General features: G+C 33.2%; 1 protein-coding gene across 2 annotated transcripts; it reads left to right on the top strand.

The window, feature by feature from the left end:
- The first annotated feature begins 6,615 nt into the window (after positions 1 to 6,615).
- LOC133824324 (sodium/hydrogen exchanger 8) lies at positions 6,616 to 24,507 on the top strand. 2 transcript variants are annotated; one of them, XM_062257203.1, is made up of 23 exons: positions 6,616 to 6,999; positions 7,998 to 8,048; positions 8,179 to 8,270; positions 8,792 to 8,869; positions 8,938 to 9,095; positions 9,298 to 9,399; positions 9,484 to 9,601; positions 10,459 to 10,511; positions 10,636 to 10,701; positions 16,316 to 16,360; positions 16,645 to 16,697; positions 17,211 to 17,395; positions 18,795 to 18,842; positions 18,943 to 19,050; positions 19,659 to 19,890; positions 21,103 to 21,405; positions 21,931 to 22,028; positions 22,204 to 22,335; positions 22,427 to 22,645; positions 22,722 to 22,928; positions 23,144 to 23,405; positions 23,560 to 23,867; positions 23,966 to 24,507. In XM_062257203.1, exons 1-23 carry the CDS (start codon positions 6,792 to 6,794, stop codon positions 24,272 to 24,274), a joined length of 3,435 nt encoding a protein of 1,144 aa, XP_062113187.1. In that variant the 5' UTR covers positions 6,616 to 6,791; the 3' UTR covers positions 24,275 to 24,507. The 2 variants fall into 2 exon arrangements, with proteins under 2 accessions (XP_062113187.1, XP_062113188.1); XM_062257204.1 differs by lacking the exons at positions 6,616 to 6,999; positions 7,998 to 8,048; positions 8,179 to 8,270; positions 8,792 to 8,869 and having other exon boundaries at positions 8,953 to 9,095; positions 9,303 to 9,399.
- Positions 24,508 to 24,902: the final 395 nt, after the last annotated feature.

The raw sequence follows: 24,902 nt of genomic DNA, 5'->3' as shown, positions 1-24,902 counted from the left end.
ATCCATTGATTTCCTCATCAAAATCAAAATCAAAATGTCAATTTTTTAAACACTTTAAATCAAAGAAAATAAACCCTCATTGATTTATTTGAACACTTTGATTTCTTATGTTTTGTTTAAAATTATCTCCTCATTGAGATTAATTTAAACATATCACCATCTTTAACCAAAATGAATAAAGTTATCTTTTATTCACCATTAATGTAAAGATTCAAAATTGCTTCTCCAATTTTGAAAATGTCTCCTCATTGAATATTTAAGAATTATTGTCACTAAATAATTCTCAAATATATTTTATTTGACCACACTCTAGACTATAAGTCTATTGAGTCAATATGTCATCCCACAATTTTTGAATCCACTTTGATTCATTTTTCTTGCAATGGCAAGATACTTATCAAAAGATGTAACACCCTTAGGTTCATATTTTCTTATCTCATAAAGTGAGATGGTAAACACTTAAATGAGAAATTTAATTTCTCAAATAATTCTCTTTATTTACCAAATAAATGGTAACTCATCACATTTCAATAATATATAATAAACATATTTATATTATTATCACCTTAATAATCATATTATATGGCACACCATAATAATCATGATAATTCTCATGTATATATCAAAATACATTTATATATTAACATAGTTATGTCTCAAAGAAATTTCACACAATTTGTCAACATATATCCATCATATTAGCATGCATTGTTAATCTCATAATAATATTGTAAATATATCACAAATATCATACAATAATTCACATATCCACATATTGATATATTCTATTGATTCACAAAATCAATATATAGGCATGTCAAAAACTACCTACTTATCATGATTTATAAAAAATAATTTTCATGTCAAATGTATGTCTTACTATCTCACATATAACATACACATAAGATTAAAAATCACTAGATTATGTAGAACTTCTCAAAAGTTCACTTCTAAAGATTTAACTTTCATAAAAAGATGTGTAACATATGTTACAAAGTATCTCATATTGTATGTTATCATTTACACATTGATCACATATCATAAAACTCAAGATATTAAATTATCTTCTAATCTAACCACTAAAAACAAAGGAGATTAGAAAACAATGAATTTCATTTATAACATTTTCTTCTTCTCATTTCTATCACTATATGAAAACTATTAGATCTTCTAAGAAAACAAAGAAGAACATTACCTTATCTTACCATCTTTCCAAGGTTGGATTCTCACAAGATCTCCATGGTTTCTCCTTCCATTAAAAAAGAAAATAAGCTTTTGATTGTTAGAGAATATATATTATTGCTCAATGGAATTATGGAAAAACCAAATACAACTCTATGCAAAAATACAATGGACAAGATAATATTGATTAAATAAGTATTACAACTCAATTGCTTCAAAATACAAGTAAATAAAAAAATGTAGAAGAGGAAGATTACAAACTCAATACTATAACAATACAAGTAAATAAGAAGAACAAAAGAATGAAAACACAAACAAACTCTCACACAACCAAAGTGTAGAGTAGTGGGGATCACCAACTTGAACAAGGTTCAAGACCTTTGTCCAAAAGCTTATTTCCCCCTATTCTCTAAGCACTAAGGGATCTCTCTAGGAAATAGCTCTCTGGAATTATCAAGCCTTTTGGTGTATTTTTCAGCCAAGTGCTTTGTGGATGAAAAATGGTGTGTCTTAAAAGTGAGCATTAGGCTCCTATTTATAGAGTTTAGAGACACCCTTTGAATTTCAAATTCCACCAACCCCCATGGCTGTTACCAATGATTAATTGGGTGTTTTATGGAATGAAAATAGAGATTTGGGAGTTACTTGGCTGTTGGAAATGTTCAAAATTGGATAAAAACCGAATTAGTATGAATATGTCAGCCACTAGCGCCGCGGCGCTTGTTTCAAGCGTCGCGGCCCTTGGTCAGTTTCAGCAACTAATTTTTTAAGTTTTTTCCAAAACGTTCCAATTTATTCTCACTTGATTTTGTAACTTCCATACACAATATGGGAGTTAAAATCACATCTCTATCAGCCATTTCTCATATGACTTTATGAAATCCAATCTCAAATGTGTAACATATAATATACACATTATTGGGTAATATTTGGGAGTTACAAATTTGTAACTGATTTTGTAACTCCAAAATATGTCACATTTGGACACACACATGTGTCCAATTTTGTGACTCTCAATAATATGTTACAAGGTGTGACAAATCACATTTGTGTGACAAATCACATTTTGTCACATTATTTAATCTAATATTATATTATATGAAATAATATAACACTTTGTCTATTATTTCTTTTCATTACACTTTGTATTTCAGTATTTTTAATAGTTTTATAAAAAAAACATTTAAACCTTTTGGACCCTGTGTTTTAAAAAATCTATTTTTGGACCCTATATTTTGTAAAATGGTTCAAATAGATCCCTAAACTCAATTTTGATGAAGAAAAAAATAATATAATAACACAATTTTTAAGCAGAATGAATTTATTTTTATTTTGAATTGTTAGTTTGGTGAATTATTTGTGATTTCAGTATAGAAAATTTTGACCAAAATCGGGTTCAGGGTTCTATTTGAACCATTTTACAAAACATATGGTCAAAAATATAATTGATCAAAATATAGGGTCCAAACCAATAATGACACAAAACACATGTCCAAAAATGTATAAACCCTATAAAAAATTATATATTAAAGGCATAATTTTTTTTGACATAAACGAAATGGGTAATTGAAGAGGTTTTGGGTGTGAATGGGAAACACACTAATTAACAACATAATCTTTTAATATTCACCAATCAATTTAGTTACTACAAATATATCTCATTATGAGAATTTAGTCTATTTCTTATAGGGAAATTTCAATTTGTATGCTTGATAATTTTTATAATTACAAAAAAATGCTATGCATATTAAAAATTTCAAAATAATGCTATTTTTTTGGCACTTTACCCGAAATGCCCTTTCCACTTCCTCCTCACTTCTCATTTATCTCTTCTCTCTACTTCCCTCTCTCTCTCTCTCTATCTTATTTCACTCTCTCTCACCTCACAACACCACCACCACACTAAATATTATATTTCGAACAGATTTGGACATGATTTTTGGGTTTTTTTTGTGATTTTTTTCAAATCTGGAACTCTGAAATCTGCAGAAAATCGACCTTGCTCGATGGTGGTTCGATGGTGCTCGATGTCGACTCGATGAGACCTTCAAAATCATGATTTTTCATGAAAAAATGGCTATGCTCGATGGTGGTTCGATGGTAGCTCGATGGTGGTTCGATGGTGCTCGATGCTAGCTCGATGAGACCTTCAAAATCATGATTTTTCATGAAAAAATGACTTTGCTCGATGGTGGTTCGATGGTAGCTCGATAGTGGCTCGATGCAATTCTTGCAAGAAACATAATTTTTCACTCGGGTGTCCGTTTGGGGTGATTTGTTTTTTGATTTTGGGTATTTTTTCAAGATCTATACGTTTGACATATTTATATGCACATTTGTGAAGTGTAACACTTGTAAAAAATACAAAAGTGCAAACATACCTCATGTTTAAGACATCTTTTGGTATATTTTTAAGTTTTAAACTTTCCAAATGTGCATATGAGTATGTTAAACGTGTAGATTTTAAAAAAATACCCAAAATAAAAAAAAAATCACCCCAAACGGATACCCGAGTGAAAAATTATGTATCTTGCAAGAATCACATCGAGCACCATCGAGCCATAATCGAACCACTATCGAGCAAAGTCATTTTTTCATGAAAATCTCGATCTTGAAGGCCCCAGCGAATGGTTTCTCGATGGTGCTCGATGCCAGCTCGATGAGACCTTCAAAATCATGATTTTTCATGAAAAAATGACTTTGCTCGATGGCGGTTCGATGGTAGCTCGATAGTAGCTCGATGGTGCTCAATGCAATTCTTGCAAGAGACATAATTTTTCACTCGGGTGTCCGTTTGGGGTGATTATTTTTTTTGATTTTGGGTATTTTTTCAAGATCTACATGTTTGACATGTTTATATGCACATTTGTGAAGCGTAATACTTGTAAAAAATACAAAAGTGCAAACATACCTCATGTTTAAGACATCTTTTGGTATATTTTTAAGTTTTAAACTTCCCAAATGTGCATATGAGTATGTTAAACGTGTAGATCTTGAAAAAATACCAAAAATAAAAAAAATCACCCCAAACGGACACCTAAGTGAAAAATTATGTCTCTTGCAAGAATCACATCGAGCACCATCGAGCCATAATCGAACCACTATCGAGCAAAGTCATTTTTTCATGAAAATCTCGATCTTGAAGGCCCCAGCAAATGGTTTCTCGATGGTGCTCGATGCCAGCTTGATGAGACCTTCAAAATCATGATTTTTCATGAAAAAATGACTTTGCTCGATGGTGGTTCGATGGTAGCTCGATAGTGGCTCGATGGTGTTCGATGTAATTCTTGCAAGAGACATAATTTTTCACTCGGGTGTTCGTTTGGGGTGATTTTTTTTATTTTAGGTATTTTTTCAAGATCTACACATTTAACATACTCATATGCACATTTGGGAAGTATAAAACTTAAAAATATACCAAAAGATGTCTTAAACATGAGGTATGCTTGCACTTTTGTATTTTTTACAAGTGTGACACTTCACAAATGTGCATATGAACATGTCAAACGTGTAGATCTTGAAAAAATACAAAAAATAAAAAAAAATCACCCCAAACGAACACCCGAGTGAAAAATTATGTCTCTTGCAAGAATTGCATCGAGCACCATCGAGCCACTATCGAGCTACCATCGAGCAAAGTCATTTTTTCATGAAAAATCATGATTTTGAAGGTCTCATCGAGCACCATCGAGCTGCCATCGAACCACCATCGAACAAAGTCATTTTTTCATGAAAAATCATGATTTTGAAGGTCTCATTGAGCTGGCATCAGCACCATCGAACTACCATCGAGCAAGGTCGATTTTCTGCAGATTTCAGAGTTTCAGATCTGAAAAAAATCGTAAAAAAAACCCAAAAATCATGTCTAAATCTGTTCGAAATATAATATTTAGTGTGGTGGTGGTGTTGTGAGGTGAGAGAGAGTGAAATAAGAGAGAGAGAGAGGGAAGAGAGAAGAGAGAAGAGAGAAGAGAGAAATGAGAAGTGAGGAGGAAGTGGAAATAGCATTTTGGGTAAAGTGCCAAAAAATAGTATTATTTTGAAATTTTTAATATGCATAGCATTTTTTTGTAATTATAAAAATTATCAAGCATACAAATTGAAATTTTCCTTTTTATATTTATATTAAAATAGATATTAAAAAAGGAATCTCTATAATATCTCTTAGTGTGTAGATAATGGAAATTCTTGGTTTTAATAGTTTTTTATTTTTTTAATGTTAACTTTAACAGAATATTCTTATATTTAACAGAATATTCTTATATTTAATGGTAGTTTGTAAATACTTAAACTTAAATAAAATAAAATAAATAATTAAAAAAAATAAAATATGATATTTTTGAGATATTTTATAATGATAATTATTTAAAAATAATAAATAATTAAACAAATTAAAATATGATATTTTTAAGATATTTTACAATAATAATTATTTTAAAATAATAAATAATTAAATAAATTAAAATATGATATTTTTGAGATATTTTGTAATGATAAATATTTAAAAATAATAAAATCATACGTTTTATAACTTAAATAAAATTTAATTAAACTTAAACTCACTTATTAAAATAATATCATATTAAACATATAATATAATCTACTGTGAATTAGCAACAGATTGCTTTTTTTTTTAAAAAAAAAATAGCAAGAAACTTAAATTTAAAATCCACGTATAATATTTAATATTATCAAAATTTACATGACATTAATATAAATTTAATAAAAATAATTCATAAATTCTATAAATAAAACTAAGCAAACGTGCATATTGCACATTGTTTGTATCTAGTAAATTAAAAAACGTTATAATATAGTATTAATAATGTAATATGAATTCATTGTATTAATATAGTATTTTTTTAATATAAATGTAATATTCTCATGTATTTTTAACTTTCTAAAGATATTTAATATTATTTTAAACAATATTTACTATTTTGAATTATTAACGTACTGTACTATTTTATAATTATGTAATTACTTTTTATTTAATTCTTTATATGTTAACTAAATAGATTTTCAAAGAAATTTTATACCTCAACTAAGATTAATGAGCACGCCTCCAATAAAGAATATACGGGAATGAGGGCGAAAATAAAAATTAAAATGATTAATAAGGATGGAATAAGATGAGAACCCTCTCCGCCAATTTTCCGCCCTATTTTGATTCCTAATGACAACACACATTTTAATTTTTAAAAAAAAAATTAAAAAGTAGAAGAAAAATATAGGACCCCATATTTATTTATTATTTTTTACATTTGCAACTAATTATCTTAAAAGTCATTGAAGTAAATTTTAAGTTGAGTAGCGTCTGTGACAAAGAAAAAAGGTAACAGGCAGGTGATGAGTGATGTTGTCTTTTACAGTTATATTTTTGGCTCCAAAACGAGACAAATGTGTGTGTGAGAGAGAGAGAGAAGAAGCAGCGGTAGAAGTAGTAAGCATAGCAGAATCTTTCTCACTAATACTATTCCCTCTTCTCTTCTCTTCTCTCTCTCTCTCTCTCTCTCTCTTTATATATATATATATATCGATGCTTTACCATTCCATTTTCGCTCTCTGATTTCAATCCATAGAAACTTACCTTTCTCTCTCAACCTTCAATGGCTTCCGTCATGGAGGAACCTATGCTTTCCTACCGAATATTAGACGAACAATCCTCTTCTTCTCTAGCTTCCAATCCCTCTGATGCTGTCATCTTCGTCGGTATCTCTTTGGTGCTCGGAATTGCCTGCCGCCACCTGCTGCGCGGCACCAGAGTTCCCTATACGGTCGCCTTGCTCGTTCTCGGCATTGCTCTTGGATCTATAGGTTCCCTCCTCTTCTCAATTTCTTTTTTAGTTTCTTATTTACATATTTATAAATATTTCCGACTTTGTTTGATTACTGATTTGGCTGTGCTTGGGTTTTTCCAAATGATGAATTGGTTTTTCTTCGTGAAACTTGCTTTGTTTGGGCAATACGTGAATTTCTTTCTTTCTTTTTTCTCTCCTTTTCTGATAACTTTGGTTCTCCAAAGGTTCGTACAAGTTAAAACTTTTTGTTTGATCAATTATGTAAAGAAAAAAAAGTACGTTGTGGATTCTCAGTGTTTTTTTTCCTCTAAAAACAGAGTTTATTTATTAGTCTATAATTACTTACTAGTTATTTGTGGGGTTCTTTTTTTTTGGATTGCTGAACGTTTTTTGTATTTTTTTTCTTCTTTTTATACTAATACTCTAAACTACAGTGACTCTAAATTTAGAACGATTTAAATTGGAATAAACGAATGTTACTTCTAAAATGGGAGTAGAAAGATGGATGGAATCAGTGATCTTACAATTGACTGGACTGGCAAATTCTTTTTTGGGGTTAGTGGTAACGTTGTTTGAAAAATATAAAAGCAAAAATTAAGGGAGTTGCGTGCGTCTGCTTGTTTTATGTCATCCAATTTCTTCCATAAAAATGAGAATTATGAACTCTGTGGTTGAGCTTGTTTAGGGTTACTTTCTGTTTTTGTTTCTGAAATCTGTAGGTTCTATCATTTTCCTCCTTCAACTATGTAACTTTTTTCCGTAATTTGTTTAGAGAATGGTTGTTTTGTCAAATTTGACAAAAGAAGACACGTTCCAGAACCCTAAAAGGAAACATGCCTTTTTTGGACAAAAGAACTAGTTTTGAAACAAATTGAAAGTTTAGAAAGAACGGATGAAAATTAAACTTCGGAGGAAGTGATACAATTTAACATTACAGGGTGTAAATGAACAAAAAGCAACTGTTTTTGTTTAGATAAAGATAATTTTGTGGCTTAAATATTCACCTTCTTGCAGAATATGGTACACATCATCGACTGGGAAAAATTGGCGATGGCATTCGTCTATGTAAGTTTAAGCCATGGTTTTCTTAGCATAATTTCCATTATGAATACTCAATAAAGGTTCTCTATTAAGTGGTAAACTTGCCTTCTGTCTGTTATGAGCTATTAAATGGATAATCTTGTTCAATTTGCAGGGGCAAATATTGATCCTGAACTTTTATTGGCTGTTTTTCTTCCTGCCCTTCTCTTTGAAAGTTCTTTTTCAATGGAAGTACACCAAATTAAGGTAGATTCTCTTTAAATTTGTTATTTTTATACCACGAGCTTGGCCACTTGACCTACTCCTCATCGTTTTTTTTAATCTTTCCTTATAAAACAAATTATCGAAGGTTAAGAATTAAACTTCTTTGGTATGCACATACTTGATAGAGATAAGTTTTACCAGAGAGCTCAAAGCGGTTAACATTAGTAGCATTAACATGCAAACAAAAACTAAAAATGCAATGAAATTGTGGAGGTGCTGCAGATAATACCAACCTACAGTCTAATAACCATCTTTGTACTGTTATTCAACAATTATTTTTACTTTATTGTTATTATATGAATACAAATATTATTATTATGGTTATCATGGCAACAAGTGAACATCATCATTGACTCTTCACTATTCAAAATTTATGAATGATGATAATTTTGATATCATGAAATTTTGGTAGTGATGCAAATGCTTGTATGCAAGTCATTCTGGAATGATCTGGAATTTTGGACTTGAAATGAGTCACTAGCAATGTGTATTTTTGTGTGCAGAGATGCATAGCACAAATGATTATGCTAGCTGGTCCTGGTGTTCTGATATCAACATTCTGTCTTGGAGCTGCATTGAAGGTATGGAAAGTTTATATGAAAAGCTAAAAGGTTATGGCTATATATTCATACATGAAATCATGTTGCAGCTCACGTTCCCATACGAATGGAGTTGGAAAACATCCTTGTTGCTTGGAGGGCTTCTAAGCGCTACTGATCCTGTAGCTGTTGTAGCACTTTTAAAGGATCTTGGTGCGGGCAAGAAATTGAGTACAATTATCGAAGGAGAATCTTTGATGAATGATGGGTATTAATTTTAAATGGCTATTCACTTGCTTACCTTTACTTAAATATTTGATAAGTTGAGCAAGTAAAACCAGTGCTTGACGAATAGATCTGTCTATTAGTGTTCTTTTTTGCTGCTGCTGTTAAAGTTGTTGATGTTTGATTTTGTTTTATTACACATAGCATTATTGTATTTGTTTGAATGAGTTGAAATTTCATTCCAGGACAGCAATTGTGGTTTATCAACTATTTTTCCAAATGGTTCTGGGGAAGAGCTTTAATTGGGCGGCCATAATTAAATTTTTAACACAAGTCTCACTTGGAGCGTACGTATTATTTTATTGAAGATTGTGTTGTTGCAGAATAATAGTGATAGATATCTTCTGATTATGTGGCTTATGCTGTTTCAGTGTAGGTATAGGTCTTGCTTTCGGAATAGCTTCTGTTCTTTGGCTTGGGTTTATTTTTAATGATACTGTGATAGAAATTTCTCTCACACTTGCTGTGAGCTACATTGCCTATTTCACCGTATGTACTTCTCCACACTTGGAACACTTCCCTGTCTATAGTTTCTACCGTTAATCATTTTTAATTGCTGTAGTTACTTAGTTTGTCAATGTACTCTGATGAAATCCAATAAAAATTACCCCAGCACTTGGACCTTTGATATAATAAGACTGCTTCAGCCTTCAGATGGTTATAGATTAGATTTCTTTTAAAAACTAGGATAGTTATCGTTGCTGACATGGTACTTTTTTTTAAAAAAAAAAAATTATTAAGTTTTTTATCCTTGTGCAACCTGTGACTGAATGATCTTGTATGTGTAAGGAAAAGGTTAGATTTTGGAGTTTTGATTTATTTTTTAAAATGAGCCGGCTACACCTACATTTTACTGGGTCAATTAACTTCTATTAATAATTTTTCAAGTAGTTTTTGTCTGTAATTTCGTATTTGAGTTTGTATTTCATGAGTGCATGTGCTTTTTTTTTTTGTCTAAGTAATAGTGGCATAGCTGATTGATAATGTATATTCCTTTTCATATGAGCTTCAAGTACTCCTTATTATTGAGTTTGGCTTTTTTTTATGTATATTCTTGTTAGAGATTGGTGTTCTTTTATGTTATCTCTGGTCTGAAATAAAAGTTTTGTTTTTTTTTTCTTTCTAAAAGGACATATTTTTCATTACCACTAGACAGTAATTTTATGTGATTTTCAATGCCATTGATATTTTGGTCTCAACATATTCATACTTTATTTTTATCGTTTTGTGTTATATGCTTATTTACAATTGATAATCGTAAGATTGTGGAGAAATAACTTATTGATGTTAATGTTAATTTAGTGAATAACTCACATTTGATCATGGAAAATTTATTTTCTTGTCAGGCACAAGAGGGGGCTGATGTATCCGGAGTTTTGACAGTGATGACACTTGGAATGTAAATTGAATTACCTCATAAGTGTTTCTCATTCAGATCTTATTTAATGAAAGAGTGAAATTGTTGTTAGAGAATATATATATATATATATATATAAATATTTTAATTTGAGAAATTGGGACAGGTTTTTTGCTGCAGCTGCAAGGACAGCTTTCAAGGGTGATGGTCAGCAAAGCTTGCATCACTTTTGGTATGTCCATTGTCAATTAAAATAAAATGGCTTATTTAGTTTGAAGCTTTCTGTATTTTGGAACAATGCTTCTGATTTAATCGTGAGTTGAGTACATACACATATACAAAGTATCTAGTACATGTTGCCTAAAATATCAGCTGTAAAATAGGACCTAGATAATACACAAATCTGACTAATATAAAATATCAATATTTTAGGAAACTAATCCATAAGAATCAGCTATTTTGTAATACAGCTAATCACACACCAAGGTGATATTCTACACTTCCCCTCAAGCTAGGCAATATATGTTCTCTAATCCAAGTATAGTACTGAGTTTGGTGAGATTGGGCCGAAACAAGGTTTTAGTTAGGATGTCTGCTGCTTGTTGTCCAGTTGGAACATAGTTGAGTGAGATTGTCTTGCTTTCAATTTTCTCATTGATGAAATGTCTGTCAATATACACATGCTTAGTTTGATCATGATGGACTGGATTTTTGGCAATTGCCATTGCTAACTGGTTGTCACACATGATCTTGATAGAATCTGAAGTTCCAATCTTAAGTTCGTTCAGCAGTCATCGTAACCCAAGGCTAATGCACGTAACTCAGCCTCAACACTACTACATGCTACCACTGCTTGCATTTTGCTGCGCGGTGTCACTAGATTACTCCAAATAAATGAGCAGTATCTAGATGTGGATTTTCGGTCACAAGGAGTTCCAACCCTATCAACATCAATATAAACTTCCAAGGTTTGATTGATAGTTTTCTTAACATAAGTCCCTTCCCAAGATCCTTCTTTAAGTATCTTAGGGTGCGGTTGACTGCCTCCAAGTGATCTACTGATGGGTTGCTAAGAAACTAACTAACGATGTTGACATCAAAACTTATATCTAGATGTGTATGAGTTACGTATATTAGCTTACCCACCATGCGTTGGTATCGCCCCTTATCAGCTGCCAGTTTATCTGTTCGAGGCATCAGTTTGGTATTAGGATCCATAGGAGTTTCAACAGGTTTGCACCCAATCATGCCGGTCTCATGCAAGAGATCTAAAACATATTTATGTTGAGAAATTGAGATTCCTTGATTGCTTCGTGCCACTTCCATTCCTAGGAAATATTTTAGGAAGCCCAAGTCTTTGATCTCGAATTCCTTGGACAATTGCACCTTAAGCCTCCTCATTTCTACTTCATGATTTCCTGTGAGAACTATGTCATCAATGTAGACTATCAAAACTATGATCCTCCCATTTGAGAAGTGTTTAACAAATAGGGTATGATCTGTGCTTGGGAGTATCCATCCTTTTTAAGAACCTTGGTGAACCTATCAAACCATGCTCTAGGGGATTGTTTAAGTTTATATAATGCCTTTCTCAGCTTGCAGACCTTCCCCTATGTCTCCTCAGTCTCAAAGCCAGAAGGTATATCCATATAGACTTCCTCGGTTAGGTCTTCGTTTAAGAAAGCATTCTTGACATCAAGTTGGAACAATGGCCAATTCTGGTTAACTACAATAGACAATGAGACATAAACTATGTTAAGCTTAGCCACAGGAGCAAAAGTTTCCTGATAATCTATCCCATATGATTTAGTGAACCCTTTAGCCACTAGTCAAGCTTTGTATCTTTCTACACTTCCATCTGCCTTTTGTTTGACTAAGAGAATCCATTTACAACCCACTGTCTTCGTTCTAGGAGAAACATTTGTTAATACCCAAGTACTATTCTTTTCAAGTTCTGTATACTCTTCTAAGGTTGCTTTGCGCCATTATGGAACCTTTAGAGCCTCATTAATCAAGTTGGGAATTGTGATTTTGTCTAAGGATGTCATAAATGCTTGAAATTTCGGTGACAAATTTGTGTAAGAGATGTAATTGCGAAGAGGATGTTGGGTGCATGATCGAACACCTTTTCTTTGTGCAGTAGGAAGGTCCAACTTCAGGTCACAACCTGAATTTGAATGAGAACCAGAATCTGCCTCATCTTGTGTTCTTTCAAGTTCGACTTGGCGTAGGAGAGGCTCTACCTTGCTGATTTGGTACGGGCAAATTAGGATTGTTCCTTCTGCCATAAACTTTAACAGCATCATTAGGAAGAAGATGTTTAGGATAGACAGTGGGAGATTGGTCAGGCATGGATTTCGTTGGAGAAGATGAGGACATGTGTTGGATCAAATTTGAATCTGAAACTGAAAAAATTGGAGTATTAGAGAGAGAAGATAAAGTGGAGGAAAGCTGTGATGTTGAATTCGGTTCAATGACTGATGACCAATGCTAATTTTGTGATTCATTTGTGCTATTCTCCCCCTGAATTGCAGAATTGGAGTAGAAATGACTTTCTTCAAAGAAAGCAACATCCATGGTATTATAAAACTTTCGGGTAGTGGGAGAGAAACATTTGTAGCCTTTTTGATTGGCTGAATATCCAAGAAAGATGCACTTAAGTGCACAAGCATCAAATTTACCACATAATTGAGAATGGATATGAACAAAGGTAGTGCGAACGAAAAGTTTGAAAGGGATTTATGACACAAGATGCGAGGTAGGGAATAGACTCTAGAACATTTGCAAAGGTGAGTGAAATTTGAGAACGGGAGAAGACATACGATTGATTAGATATGTTGCAGTGAGAGTAGCCTTACCCCAAAATTTCTTAGGAACACTGGTTTGAAAAAGCAAGGACCGGGCAACCTCAAGTACATGACAATTTTTGCGTTTAGCCATACTGTTTTCTTGTGGTGTGCCAACACACGAACTTTGTTGAACACCGTGAGATTTAGATAAGGACCAAGACTTGAAATGAAGAAGTCTTTGGCATTATCAGTTTTGAGAATTTGAATATTTACTTTAAATTGAGGTTGGACCATGACATGAAATTGTTGAAATATGTGTTTGGTTTCTGATTTTTCTTTCATAAGAAATGTCCAACACAATCAAGTATGAATCATCAACTGACAATAAAAATCATCTAGCACCAGTTATACTAGGAATACGAAATGGCCCCCAAATGTCAACATGAATTAATGAGAAAGGGTGACTTGGTTTATACGATCATGGTGAATAAGTGCTTCGAGTATGCTTTGCCAATTGACAAACTTCACAATGAAATAAATTGAGATTTTTATTGATGAATAAGGATGGAAACAAACATTTCAAATACAGAAAATTTGGATGACCTAGACGAAAGTGCCACATCATGATTTCACTTTCCTTATTAGAATGACTAGCAAAGTTGAGACTATGACTAAATTGACACTGATAACTGACAGATTCGTTTGAAGGAGTGTTGGCATCTAGAACATAGAGGCCCGCACAAAAATCAGCATTGCCCATCGTCCTCCCTGAGCTCGAGTCCTGAAAAATACAAGATTTAGGAAGTAATTTTGCTGCACAGTTTTAATCACAATTCAATTTATTAACAGATATAAGATTACAGTCAAATTCGGGCACAAATAACACAGATTTGAGAGTGAGATGAGAGACAGATGGTTCCTGTTCTAATTACTTCGGCTCATTTACCATTGGCAATACACATTGTTTGAAGGCTGGTATAAGATGAATAAGTTGTAAAAAGGGATCTGTCACCTGTTATGTGATCGGATGCACCCAAGTCAACAATCCAAGACGAGGAGGATCTACCTGCATGTAGTGCCGCACTGTTGGAGCTTTGTGTGGGTGTATGAATTATTGAGGAAGTTCTAATTGTTCCTTGCTGAAAGGTGCAGAATTTCCAGGTTGAGATGCTTCAGAAAAGGTAGCATTCCCTTTTGCCTCGTGGTCTCGGTTTGGTTTCCAATTAGAGGGCTTTCCATGCAACTTCCAACAAGTTTCCTTCAAATGCCTAGGTCTTCGACAATGATCACACCAAGGGTGGCATTTTCTGCTTCGATTGTCATAGGTACTTTGAGAATTATTTCGAGCAACAAAAGCTTCAGAATCTGGTAGATTTTCTTTGACTGTTGCAAAAGCTGGAATTTCAGGGTATGAGGCTAGATGAGATTTTCTTCGACTCTCCTCTTTACGCACCTCAGAGAAGGCCTCTCTCAGACTAGGTAGAGGTTTAGTCCCAATGATTCTGCCTCTTACTTCATCAAGAGACTTGTCGAGTCCTTTCAAGAATTTGAAGACCCGTTTTTTCTCCACAATCTTTTTGAAATATGCACAATCTTTAGTACACTTCTATTCATGTGTCTCAAATAAATCTAGTAAAAGGTTGTCACAGAATTCTCACCTTGACAAAGATCCTGGAGGGTGCTCACCACATGAAATAGTTCGGTTGTGTTCTCGCTGCTAGAGAATGTTTCTCATACTACTTCCCATATATCTTTTCTCGTGGTGTACAACAAAATTTTTTCTCCTATCTGGGTTGTCATGGAACTAATTAGTCATGACATAATTAAATTATTTTCTGCCTTCCAGGTCTTGTATTCAGCACTTTTTAAATCTGGTTTTGGGATGTCTCCAGTAAGATATTCATCTTTGCTCCTCCCGCTTATGAACATCATCATTGAAGATAGTTGTGGCCATTTAGTGAGTGTTGATGGGGATTAGATTATTTTCAGTGGTGGCTGGAGTTAGCCGAGAGATTGTAGGAACATTGGGAGGGGGATTAGCTGTAGATGTTTGTTCGGATTCTGCCATGAAGGGATGATTTCAGAAATAGAGAAGGAAGGCTAAGGGCGGCTGTTTGAGAGAGAAAGGATAGGGTTTTAGAGCCTACAACTCTGATACCATGTAGCTTTCTTTTGGAAAAATGCTTCTGATTTAATCGTGAGATGAGTACATACATATATACAAAGTATCTAGTACATATTGCCTAAAATATCTGCTGTAAATTAGGACCTGATTATACACAAATCTGACTAATATAAAATATCAATATTTTAGGAAACTAATCCCTAAGAATCAGCTATACAGTGATACAGCTAATCACACGCCTAGGTTGATATTCTACATAGTTTAAGTACAAGTGGTTGTGTGCATGTTCGATTGGTTCAACTCCTGTAGGTTTCAGATCATATATTGAATGAATGGTTTTTCAAGTAGTTGATGTTACTCACTAATAGACACCACATCTTTATATATTTTAGCATAGACAATTTTTAGATTCTTAATTCTGGTTGAGTTTGTTTTGACGTGGATTGCTGTTCCCTATAGATTCCTGTGGTTGTAATGGTATTTTATATATAATAATACACTAGTATTGTTCTTACTCTACAATAAAATCTGTTTTGGCCTGTCAGGCCTGATCTTCCCAAAAAGACTCTACAAATACTCTTCTTAGCTTTGTTATTGTCCAATTGGTTGGTTTGACTGAAATTAGGTTGCATGTTATTTTGTAATTTGAAGTTGTCCTCTTTCACTTCATTGAGTTTTTATTTGTCTCAGCGACAGGTCAATGATTCTATTTTTGTCTCTCACACTCACCAGAAGTATAATCAGATTTGATTTTATTAAACTTTGATATCAAATGCCTCCTTGAGTATGTTATGTTGTATGTGCTTAGTACGCATGTTTGTTTTCTTCTTTGTGGTGCAGTTTGCTTATTTTTATTTGGAAATTTTTCTTTGTTTGTTATTGGAAAAGGAAAGATATTGACATATTGTATTCTCACCTTTTTTTTCTTTCAGGGAAATGGTTTCTTATATTGCTAACACACTAGTTTTCATCTTAAGGTAACTGAGTTTGAGCTTGCTTGTTCATGCCTAGCTTAGCTCAACTACTTTGGAATCACAAGCTAGTTTGAAAGCTATATGAAGCTTAGCTTGATTACTTTGGAATTATATGCACAAAAGAATTTTAAACTAATAATTAATAGCAGTTTAGAATTCATCTCTTATCAAAGATAATCTTCAATTCTTGTTTATTTAATTTCATTGTTGAAGGCATAGAGAGACGTGCTTTCAACTACTTGGGAGACCGCATTCTTGGGTTGCTCATATTCTGTTTTCCTTTGCAGTGGAGTGGTTATAGCTGAAGGTGTTCTTCTAGATGATCATGTCTTTCGAGATGGTATTCTTTGTATTCTCTTCACGAAACCTATACTCTAGTGAAATCTGAATGGTGTTATAATCCTTAATATTTTTTGCATATGGTGGCTGCAATTGCAGTGTAAATGAGAGGAAAATGGAAATGTGCATCACAAAATGGACTCTGGAATAGCTGGAAATTCTTTGAACTTGAAATAGGAGAATAAGTAGATAACCTAATTTTTTATATATTAGGTTACTTCTAGCTGTTTTTTTTATTATTATTATTGAAAACCACCTGTAGAAAGATGTTTCCTTCTAGTAGTTTGCCCTTACGTTTCCATTTCATTTCATTAATGGAAAATAAAGGAGGAAAGAACAACATCATCATTTTGCGGTTGACTGTTATTCACTTCTATCTGTTTTTATTAGCAAAGAATAGAGAATTTTGAGATGCTAATTCTTCCAATATTTTTTCTGTCTACATAATGTTATGATGTTTCTCTATTATGTTTGGTCTTAAGCACACTTATAACTCTTACTAATTGTGTTTCAGGAAATTCATGGTTGTACCTAGTTCTTCTCTATGTTTATGTACAGCTTTCCCGTGTGATTGTTGTTGGAGTGTTGTACCCGTTTCTGCAGTATCTTGGATATGGTTTGGATTGGAAAGAGGCTATTATTCTCATATGGTCAGGTTTGCGAGGGGCTGTTGCATTGTCACTTTCCTTGTCTGTCAAGGCAAGTCTTTGTTAAATGAGAGTCAATGTTTTTACTGTTTTTCATATCCTAATTTATGCTCTCACTACCTGCCTTCTCATGTACTTCTGCTTTTCTCTTTTCTTCCTTTTTAACTTGTAAACCTGCCGTGTTGATTTTCGACAACTGGTGTACTATATGAGTTAGGAGGATTACCAAGTGAAATTATTCATAAAATCCTGATTATGAAAACTTTGTGGCCTGAGTGTAATCATCCACCAGTAGGGTATAAGGTTTTCTATTCAGTCAATAAAATTGATGAGGTAGGACAGATTAAGGAGTATGTAATCATTATTTTCTCTACTGGTGGATTTTAGGATTCTTTAATAGTAGTCTAAAAGCTTAGGGTTGAAGAAATTAAGCTTCAGAATGGATCAAGAGTATTTTATTTGATGCCAGAAAGATATGGAAACCTTAAACTCACTCTCTTTGGAATTTCTGTATAGCAGGTGATTATAGGATTCATGAGAAATAAGAATATTTGAAGGCTAGATTTAAGATGGTATACTGGGAATTAGGGATATATTTGGGCAAAAGAGTGCAGTTTTGAGACAGCAAAGGACTAAAAGAGAAAATTTGTGATCACGTCAAGGGACAAGGGAGAAGAAAAACATCAAGTCACTAGTAATACTAGGAGCTTTGACATATGTTTACCTATTTTTCATCACCTATTGAGGTGGTATATTATAGCCTTATTGGCGAGTATCTTGTCCAAATGGCATTCCAACTGACCCATAAAAGCTGATACTTTTAATTTTGAGACCAAATAGTATATAAGTTGGTGCTTGTAGTGTTACTTTTTAGGCTACTGGCCTTGCACTAAAAAATGGTTTACATTTTATTACCCAAATTTTTGAATTTCAAGAAGCTATTTCTATAATTATTCTAATACATTTCCCCACATGGGTTTGGATTCTCATATTGGAAGTATCTAATAGCAGAATAATAACTCAAAAATCCCTGAACTTCTAACTAGGGGCTAGGGGTCTTCATTGGGCGGGTTGCAAAATTTTTTGAACTTTACTTCTTACACGGGGAAAGTTTAAAATTCTATGAACTTGAAACAAGTAATGCAGAAGTTATTAGCTTAAATCTTTCATTTTTTAATTATTTATTTTACTAATTGATTATTGTTTTTTTTATCTTCCGTACATGTAAAGGTCTCGTAATACTTTTCATGCTGTAAAACAAGGCCCTTCAAAGTTGATGTGTTATCATAAAATAAGTTCCTTCAAGCTCGATGTGTTATCATATTTCCCCAAAAGAAGCGATTTGCTTTAGTAAAAGATGGCTTTATATGATTGTATTACTCATTTTATTTCTTGCTCTTTTGTCCTTTGAGTATCACCTGTTTCTAATCTGTCTGCTATATGTCTATTAGCGTTCTAGTGACAGTTCACCATTCCTCAGTCGTCAAACAGGAACTTTGGTATGTACAAGTTATACATATTTTGATTATGTCTGAGTTTTGTAAATTAGATCACTCATGGATCTTGGTAGTTTTTTCATGAGTATATTCTTCTTTGCAGTTTGTTTTCTTCACTGGTGGAATTGTTTTCTTGACTCTTATCGTAAATGGTTCAACCACGCAATTCGTTTTACACCTTCTAAAAATGGATAAGCTATCGACAGCAAAGGTGAGGATGTTACTATGCTCTGAAAATGCCATAAATTCTTGCTCCTGTTGTTTGATGGAATACTCCAATGCTTATGTCAGGACATTGGTCCCATTGTTGTATTCTTAATCTATAAGCATATAATCCCAACTCTATGGGAAAATGCTTAGAACAAAAATAAATGACATGAAAAGATTGAAATTATTGTTTTTTCCATTGGAAGTTCAATGAAGTGGCAAAGCATCTGTTTCTTTCTTTTCACTGAAAACAACAGCGTCAGATGTTTTCTCCCCATAATGGCTAGCATTCTCGTAGAGTAAAGAGGAGAAATCTATCTAATGTTAAAAGGGGAAGTTTGCCTAAAAAATATGCATATTAAAGGTGTTATTATGTTTTTCATTTAGGTTTAAGAATTTTGTTGTCTATATCATGTGAGTTACAGTACATCTTGAGAGGAGTAGTATAATTTTTTCAGGGTTATTACTAATTACATGTTGCCTAGAACCTGTATCATATTCCAGTTGAGTTTGTTTTTTTTCTTTTTCTTTTCTCATAAATAGTTCTTTTGTTAATGGGATGTTACTCTTTCTTTTGTATTTGGTTTTTGATGTATATATTTTTCATGGCAGAGGCGCATATTGGATTACACAAAGTATGAAATGTTGAACAAAGCACTAGAGGCTTTTGGTGATCTTGGGGAAGATGAGGAACTGGGACCTGCTGACTGGCCCACAGTGAAACGATATATTACAAGCTTAAATAACATTGAAGGAGAACGTGTGCATCCTCATAATGCACCTGAAAGTGAAACTAATTTGGACCCAATGAATTTGAACGATATACGTGTTCGCTTTTTGAATGGTAATTTTAATTAATATTGCTTTCAGTCCTGCTTTCTGTTTATTTCTGACATTTCGCCACTAGCAAGGTTCTTCCCGAAGGTAAATTATATTGTTATTTCCTTCATTTTCCTGGATATAGTGTTTGTTCTACTTTCAAATTTCTGTGGGTTTTTGAAGTTTATTAGATATATCAGCCCATGGCATGCAGCATGAAGTATTAAATTCACATTTTTAGTTCAGAATATACAGGTCTTTTCAATTAAATATGTTAATGAATTTGAATAATTTCTATGCTTGAAGACTCAGTAGTATCGATGTTTAGATGAATATCATCAGTTTCATATTATGCTTGAAGACAGTTAAGAAGTGATGAGAGATTTATTGGTAGTAGAAGAGGAAGAATATTGCGGAGATGTGCAGTTTTGGAACTTACATGGTTTTATGTTTAAAAGTAACACAAGAAATCTGAAGACTAATATTGTGACCTCAACTGTCTTCAGAGTATGGACATTTTATTAAAAGGAAATATAGTTGATGTATTTGGTATTCTGTGTTTGAACTCCATAACTAATGAATATAATTAGTTTATATACTTGTAGCTCGTAAGAAAATATGGAATGTTAAGTTTAGTGGTTATAGATGAGGATGGATACTGTGGAACTATGTTGTGTTTGGCACTTTTTGGCTTTTATGTTTGAAAGGAGGAGGATTTTTAAGACAGGTCTCATAACTTGGTTGTCTTTGCGGTAGGATTAAATGTTATACTTCCCTGTTGATATCTTATTTAAAGGAGTTTCAACATACGCCCTTCCTGTGTTTCACTTTATTTGGAGGGATGCCTTGTAATTTATCAATTGTGAGTGTGTTTATTTTTTATTGCATTCTATCTTGGTAACCATAGTTCATACCTTGACTTCAAACTTTTTGTTATCAAATCAATTTTTGTATTTCTCAGTGTACTTGATTCCTTAATTCCAATTAGTCTCTTTTAATTTTAATCTCTCAGTTACAATTTTTTTTTTGATGTATTTATCATTCATTCTTGTGTTAGAATGTTCTACCTATATATTTGCTATGCATCTTTGCTAGACAAAAATAATAATCCATAAAACTAGTGATTGCCAAGACAGATTTCTTCGAAGGACAATGACTCTGGCTTTGATCACATTGTAAAATTAAAGACTAAATATTTGACTGACTCAAATTAATTTAAGAAACTATTCATGATTAGGTGTCCAAGCTGCTTACTGGGGGATGCTTGATGAGGGAAGGATTACTCAGTCTACTGCAAATATTTTGATGCAATCGGTGGATGAGGCACTTGACTTTGTTTTGAATGAGCCTCTATGTGACTGGAAAGGATTAAAAACCCACGTTAATTTTCCAAATTATTACAAGTTTCTTCAAAGAAGTATATGTCCACAAAAATTGGTAACATATTTCACTGTGGAAAGGTTGGAATCTGCATGTTACATTTGTGCTGCCTTTCTTCGTGCACATAGAACTGGAAGACAGCAACTACATGATTTCATAGGTAACATACTTTCCGTGTGGTTTATCTCTCTCTCTCTCTCTCTACGTGTGCACACACACACATGCATAGTTATTTAGCTATATACATATATGTGAGCAATGCTACATATAACCCTTGGTTATCATTACCTTTAATTTTTGGTAAATTGATTACTTGTGAACTCATGATTCAGGGCTAAGGCATGCATGGTTGTATGGAAAATTTTAATCTACATATGATTTTTAACTAATAAACTCTAAAAACACCAGTGTATGCACAGCTATACGGAAAAAGTTTTGACTGGTTAATAAACTAGTGATAATTATCACCACAGCATGAATTCATTTTTTTTTTTATATACATACTTGGATAATGTGTTCATTAAGTGGCCTTCTTTCCTAGAGGTTTGTTTTATAGATAAATTATTTTGTATGGGTTCGTAAAATTATATTTGCTTTACATTTATTGTCATGAAGCTCAAATCGAACATACATACATTCACCTCCTTTATTAAAGGAATTTTAGGTAATTTTATGTCTTAAATAGGTGAAAGTGATGTTGCTTCTATTGTCATCAATGAAAGTGAAGCAGAAGGAGAAGAAGCTAGAAAATTTCTGGAAGATGTTCGAGTAACATTTCCTCAGGTTTACCTAAATCCCTTCCCAATTGTGTATCTTTTGAGCACTTGTATTTGATGCATATTGAAAATTTTAATCAGTTATTATCACTTTTCTTGCTTAAAAGACATTATGGTAAGAGAACATATATGTATCTAATGTAAATATTTTAATGAATGAGAGTATCTTTCAACCTTTTTAGGTTTTGCGTGTTGTGAAAACCAGACAAGTAACATACTCAGTTCTGAACCGTTTAATTGACTACGTCCAAAACCTTGAAAAGGTTGGCCTATTGGAAAAAAAGGAGATGCTTCATCTTCATGATGCTGTTCAGGCAAGTGGTCATAATCTTTTTGCTTTCTTTTTATTCAATTTGTTCCCAACTGTTTATTGCTTGATTTTAATTTCTGAAAGCTTCTTTTCAGACTGACTTGAAAAAGCTTCTAAGAAATCCTCCATTAGTAAAAATTCCAAAAATGAGAGATGTGATCAGTGTTCATCCTTTCATGGGGGCGCTTCCTTCTTCTATTTGTAAACCACTAGAAAGTTCAACCAAAGAAGTAATGAAATTACGTGGTCTGACACTTTACAGGGAGGGATCGAAGCCTAATGGCATTTGGCTTGTTTCCAATGGGGTAGTCAAGGTAATAGAAAATATGTTTGTAAGACTTTTCGAAGTTTGTTTATAGAAAGTGTACTGATAGATGTTCTGTTTTGCAGTGGACGAGTAAGAGCTTAAAAAACAAACATTCGATACATCCAACTTTTACTCATGGGAGTACATTGGGCTTATATGAAGTGCTAGCTGGAAAACCATACATATGTGACATAGTAACGGATTCTGTGGTTCTCTGTTTCTTTGTTGAAACAGATAAGATACTTTCTGTTCTAAGGTCTGATCCTTCGGTAGAAGACTTCCTGTGGCAGGTATACTAAGTTTAATTTTGTATCAGCTTTTTCCCCCCCTACCAATTGTATATTTTTATTGCAGCTTGTCCAGAAAAATGATACTTTCTAAAGATTACATTATACTATTTTTTTTTCATATAAAATATGTGAAATGAATGGCATGTAATTGTTTTATGAAGTATGATAAATTTTTCTCGTGTGACCTGTTTTGATTTGGTTCATTGCTTTTACAGGAAAGTGCTATAATTCTTGTCAAACTCTTGGTCCCTCAAATATTCGAGAAAATGGCAATGCAAGATTTAAGGGCTCTTGTTGCTGAAAGGTCAATCATGACTATATACATTAGGGGGGAAACTATAGAAATTCCTCACCATTCCATTGGTTTTTTATTAGAAGGATTTGTCAAAACCCAAGGCGCCCAAGAATTGATAACATCACCTGCAGCTCTCTTACCTTCACACGCGCATCAAAGCTTTCAAAATCTCGACATAACAGGTAGTTTAAGGCTTTAAGCTTACATCTTCTCCGACCTACTTTTGTATGCATTCAATAAATATGTGGAATTTCAACTAATACAGCTATATAATTTAGTATATCATAATGTCTGTTGGTCTCCAAATTAATATTCTTTATCTTTTTATGATAACAGCCATCAAAGGAGCCAGCTTTTCCCACCAAGCATCCTGCTATCTTGTTGAAACAAGAGCAAGAGTAATTATTTTCGATATTGCTGCATTTGAATCGGAAAGTAAGCTCCAGAGAAGGTCATCCTCATTTGTTCCACATTCTGTAGATCATCATCCTCATAGACCGCTGGGTCAAGAACATGGTGGTCTTATGAGTTGGCCTGAACATTTCTACAAGCGAAGACAACATAGGGAGAACTTTGAAGGGGTCGGCCAAGAAGCTAACAGCTTGTCGGCTAGAGCAATGCAGATAAGCATTTATGGCAGCATGGTAACTTATTAGCCACTATTCTTTGAATTATATGGATAATGAGTTTTTTTTAGTCTCGTCTTCTTTGTGAAACTCACTCCATATTTTCATGTCACCAGGTTAACATCCGCAGGTACTTTCGAAGTTATCCAGGAAGTAGTGTGGTTAAGCCATCACACAGTGTATCATATCCTACGATCACTTCGCATCAGGGCCGTCCACTTGTTTCCGTCAGATCAGAAGGGACTGTGAGAAAGAACTTAGAAGGAAGAAATCTCACTGGAGAAAATACTTTGGCACCACCTCAGATAAGTACAGCTCCAAAAGACAGTCATGTTGAAGATTCCAGTGATGAATCTGGTGGTGAGGATGAATTCATAGTGAGAATTGATTCACCAAGTAGGCTTTCTTTTCGCCAGGCTTCTTGAGCCGATTTTCTGGATGATGATTTATGATTTACATCTTATCCTACGACCGCCGTCTTTTACAAGAATACCATGTAGATTGGATATCATAATAAGTTTTAAATGATTAGTGTGCAATGTAGCTTGATATTGTTTTTGTAGCCTTGCTTCAAAAATCAAAATAAAGAGTCTTTTCGGGAAAAGAATTGTATAACTATTAGTAATCAAAATGTGTAAAATAAAAAATCCTTGCTCTATCTACTATTGGTTATTTGTCTTCAAAAGTTCATAGTCCTAGCTTTAATTTGTTTGTTTGCAATGTAAACATTTCAATTTTGGATAGCAAAATCTTTCTACCTTGTTAGTGCGTTTCTTCCTCATAAAGTCTCTGTAAATTTCCAAATATCTTATATTATCTCAAACTAATATTAGCATGATTGCACATTTTATTGTCAAAAGTTTCGGTGCATTTTCATAGATATATCATATATGGGTACGTCAAATACTAACTAGTAGAAACATAGAGAGAAGAAAATGAGAATGACAACATTGTGATTGTTTGTGATAGAAGGGGGAAAAATAATAAAAAGTATTTTTGTATAATCACAATTTAACTGTCTTACATGTGTGTGTGATTTTATTTTGAAATTAA

Source organism: Humulus lupulus, chromosome 3 (assembly GCF_963169125.1).
Source record: "Humulus lupulus chromosome 3, drHumLupu1.1, whole genome shotgun sequence".
Lineage (NCBI taxonomy): Eukaryota > Viridiplantae > Streptophyta > Magnoliopsida > Rosales > Cannabaceae > Humulus > Humulus lupulus.
The sequence above is the reverse complement of the archived record's forward strand: the minus strand, read 5'-3'. Positions and strand labels throughout refer to the sequence as shown.